This window comes from Amblyomma maculatum, chromosome 2 (assembly GCF_055883805.1).
Source record: "Amblyomma maculatum isolate TAMU_Amacu chromosome 2, ASM5588380v1, whole genome shotgun sequence".
Classification (NCBI taxonomy): Eukaryota; Metazoa; Arthropoda; class Arachnida; order Ixodida; family Ixodidae; genus Amblyomma; species Amblyomma maculatum.
Window position 1 is genome coordinate 204,461,589 of NC_139345.1, and position 3,842 is coordinate 204,465,430.

General features: G+C 43.6%; 1 protein-coding gene across 1 annotated transcript; it reads left to right on the forward strand.

Moving 5' to 3' along the window:
- LOC146201097 (uncharacterized) lies at positions 1 to 3,318 on the forward strand. Its single transcript, XM_084592489.1, has 3 exons — positions 1 to 310; positions 1,289 to 1,486; positions 2,804 to 3,318. Exons 1-3 carry the CDS (start codon positions 1 to 3, stop codon positions 3,316 to 3,318), a joined length of 1,023 nt encoding a protein of 340 aa, XP_084448615.1.
- The last annotated feature ends 524 nt before the right edge of the window (positions 3,319 to 3,842 follow it).

A 3,842-nucleotide genomic window follows, 5' to 3' on the forward strand; every position in this document is an offset into this window, starting at 1 on the left:
ATGTCGCAGACTCCCCTGCATTCTCAGGAGAACGCTCCCCAGCGGAGGGCGGCAGGCCGTTTCACAACAGAAGAGAAAGAGCTCCTCGCCTCGCTTGTGAAGAAGTACACACATATTTTGGAGTGTAAAAAAACTGACGTCGCGTCGTTGACGAAGAAGACCGAGACATGGAAAGAGGTGACTATGATCTGCAACTCTAACCACGGGGTCACACGGCGCGACCACGTCCAACTAAAGAAATGTTGGATGAACTTGAAGCAGAAGTGGAAAGAAGAAAAAGCGAAAGAAAAGACGGAGGGGCACAATACCGGTAAGCGCAATTGAAAGTTTTGCATGAGTGCCTCATTTGAAGCATGTTTACATTTTGCTTGTCTACATGATTTTTTTAAAGATATGAGTGTGCAACGTTTCGGCGCAGTGAGCGTATATACGATCGTAAGCGCGAAGTGGCTAGAACTCTTCAGATGTTGCAAGGTCTAGGCAGTTGTAAACGTCTGGCTGAAAGGCCTCGCGGATCAGCAGAAACTGCACTGTTCCGTAGATGCGACGGGTGCGGTGCCGCGATGACGGCCGCTACGTCTTTGAGAACAGTAGGGAAAGAAAATGATCCGGAAATTGTGCTTTGCACAACGTATGTTATCTTATGTTTTAACGACTACATATAGTTTGGTCGCAATGAAACATGACACTCAGCAAACAATATATTCCTGTAAAAAAAAATAAAGCATGTCTTTGGGAACAGTAGCAAAAGCAAATGATCTGAAAATTGTGCTTTCCACGTCGTATGTTATCTTATTTTTTAACGATTACATGTAGTTTGGTCGCAATTAAATGTGAGACCTTGCAAATAATAATTCATACTTTCTGCTGCTGTATGCAAGTAGCCCAAAGTATGTTCTTGGCTACAGCCTTTACTAAAGTACAGTATGGATTCATATGTCGTAAAGTTACAGTACGCTGCAAAGCAGAAAAACTAGGCATCTGCATGTCTGTGTTTCATTCCGACATGGATTAAAGGTAGTGAACACATGCAAGCTGCTTTATTAGACTAAGCAGTTCTGGAGCAGTGTCATGTGCAGAAAGAAACTAGCCTTTAGCAGGTGTGGCTATGATTCTGAGCTGGTAAGAAGAGCAGTTTTATGGAAGCAACAACAGGACGGGTTGGTGTGTTCTGCACATAGATTTTTTAACATTGCTTTAGGAAAACTGGTTTGTGCTACACATACCGTGGAATTGTGAAATTGTTTGAGAACGGTTTCATTGTGTGCTAAAGCCACCTTTTGTTTAGGAGGAGGATCGGAACCGGGTACATTGGCCCCCATCAGCCAGCTAGTTGGAGCAATAGCTTGTCACATGGCAACCAGAATAGAAAATGAATTTGATTCTGATGCGACGCTCTACCAGCCTACCGTTGAGAGCCTGCCAGTTGTCAGGCTACTGAAGCCCATGATAGATGGGCCAAATGATGTGGACTTCGACTATACAGGTAACGTTTTTCGCATCTCTAATGTGCCAGAGTTAAGACATCATTTTCTTTGGAGCAAATTCCTTCGAGCTCACCGACAGCATGCAATCCTGAAATATATTTTCTGTTCCTTCGAGAAACCGTGACCTGCCATGTAGCACTAATTATTTGGTACCGATACGTTCACACCATGCAGCACCTATCTCGTAGTAATTCTCAATCTTTTTACCCTTGCTGAACCTATAACAGCTTTCGAAAGCTGTTGAGGAGCCCTGTGTGTCTTGATTTTTACCCCCTTCCCGCCTCACATGTATGCATAAAAAGCCATGTGTGTAATCAGATGAAATAATGCCCAAATTCAAATTATAATGACTAGCTTTATAGTTAATAAGTAATTCGATTAGCCAAAAAATAAGCTGTGCAAAAGAAACGTAAAAAGGTGGCGGAGAAGGCATGCATGGACAGTGGTGCGGCCGGTACCTTGGATTCCACAGAACTCAAAACACCCCTTGAGTGTATAATGTCTCTGCATCTTTGCAAAGCATGAAAACATGAATTCTGAATTTAGTGCGCATATTCCCTGAATTTCACCCACTCATAAATTACCACCTGGTGTAGGTATCCATGTGTCATTTTCATCACAGTAAAAAAAAAAATCAGTATGTCTGGTCACTGCAAATGTACATCTGTACCCCACAAACAGCGGGGCATTTTAATATGTGAAGTGTTGTGCGAAATAACTGTTGCAGTGTCTCTGCATTGCACCCACTGATGCAACCAGTGGCACATATCCTTAATTTTTATGTTAAGGTTTCTTTGTGGTAACATTTATGCAACACTGCGCCCTTTCGGTTTTACCAATTTTCCAACTGTACTTTGTCGCTACATACTTTAGATGTTAAGGGTGAGCTCAGAAAATTGAGGGTGTCGATGACAGCATCAGTGATGGTAGGATTTAGCGGACTGCAATGTCTTCCAGTAAGACGGCAGGAGCATGAAAATTGGAAGTGAGGGGAGGAGAGTGAAGTGAAAGCTTCAGAGGGTGCCTTTATTGTATCTATTTTGTTGCAATGTAATAATGTGACAATACCAGGCAGTTTCGCATGCCTTGTTTCTTGACAATTCATGTCTCACAAAAAATGTTCATGTACAAGCAGTCGCAGCACTCATTAAAGGAATTGCATCGTCCGTGGTGACCGTACACAAAAACATCGGGGCAATGTCTGACTTTTTTGTTCTGCAGGACTTCAGTATTTCAATACATGTTAACCTCTTGTGCCACTAGTACTAGCATATTGCATTTATCTTATTCTATATGCCTCCTTTCATTTAATACAGATGACAATTGGGACACGAGCCCTGGTGATGAACAGCAGCCTCCAGCATCTACAGCCAGTGAGGACGGCCAAACACAAGGAGCTCCAGAAAGAAGTGCCAGCATCTCCTCTTCAGTCATGCAGCCCAATGCCGCCTCCAACACAGATGCAGCAGCCCTAAATAGTGGTGTTGCTTCGTTAGGAGGTGCCAATTCCTCGACTGCGGCGGCTTTCCCCACAGGGGACATCTCCTGTTCCAGGGCTCCGAGGGGGCGAATGGCCATTTTGGAAAAGGTACTCGCATGTGAAAATGAGGACCGTGCAAGACTTCTTAGGGAGGAGCATGTGGTTCGCATACGGCTCCTACAAGAGGACCACGCACACATAATCAAGGACCGAGAGGCCAAAAGAGCTTACAAAAATCAACTTCAGGAGCTCGAGCTCATGAAGCAAAAGAACGAGCTCGAAAAACAAAAACACGAGCTTGAACAGCAACAACTGCGGACTACGATCCTGAAAATTGAAAAAAAAAATTAAAGAGGAGCAGCTTTGCAAGCTACAGGCAAAAGCAAATGCTTAAGCCTTAATAAACAGACTGAACAAAAATGTGATGACGTGACTTCAAGCTACAGTGTTTGCATGATTGCGCTGTTCAAAGCTCTTGCATGCTCGACAGCAGTGCAGGCATCACAGCTACTAACACTGACGTTTCGCAGGCAAGGAAATTGTGCAGCACGCTTTCAGACAACTGGGGCAAGGAAAGGAATTTATAGAGCCGGCTTTTCATCAGAACTGCATTGCTCACCCTCTTCCTGCCAAGAGTTGACAAAATGTGTTTGCTAGAGATGCAATGGTTCTCAAGCGATAAATGTAGTTTTTGGAGTGTCATTTGTCATACCATTACAGCCTGCTGAAAGAGAGCACTACCAAAACAGTACACGAGAAAGAGTTTTGCAAAATATCACCGAACGTCTTGTAGCTTTTTAGTTAGAGAGGAAGACGTGCAAAATTATTGTGATCTTAAGCAACAGGATTTCTACAGCCACTTTGAAAGTTGACAG

Bases quoted from the DNA above. Each gene is read 5' to 3' on its own strand.
- LOC146201097 (XM_084592489.1), top strand. From the start codon at position 1: ATGTCGCAGACTCCCCTGCATTCTCAGGAGAACGCTCCCCAGCGGAGG. The intron at 311-1,288 runs GTAAGCGCAATT...CCTTTTGTTTAG, and splicing joins GACGGAGGGGCACAATACCG to GAGGAGGATCGGAACCGGGT. The intron at 1,487-2,803 runs GTAACGTTTTTC...CATTTAATACAG, and splicing joins TGTGGACTTCGACTATACAG to ATGACAATTGGGACACGAGC.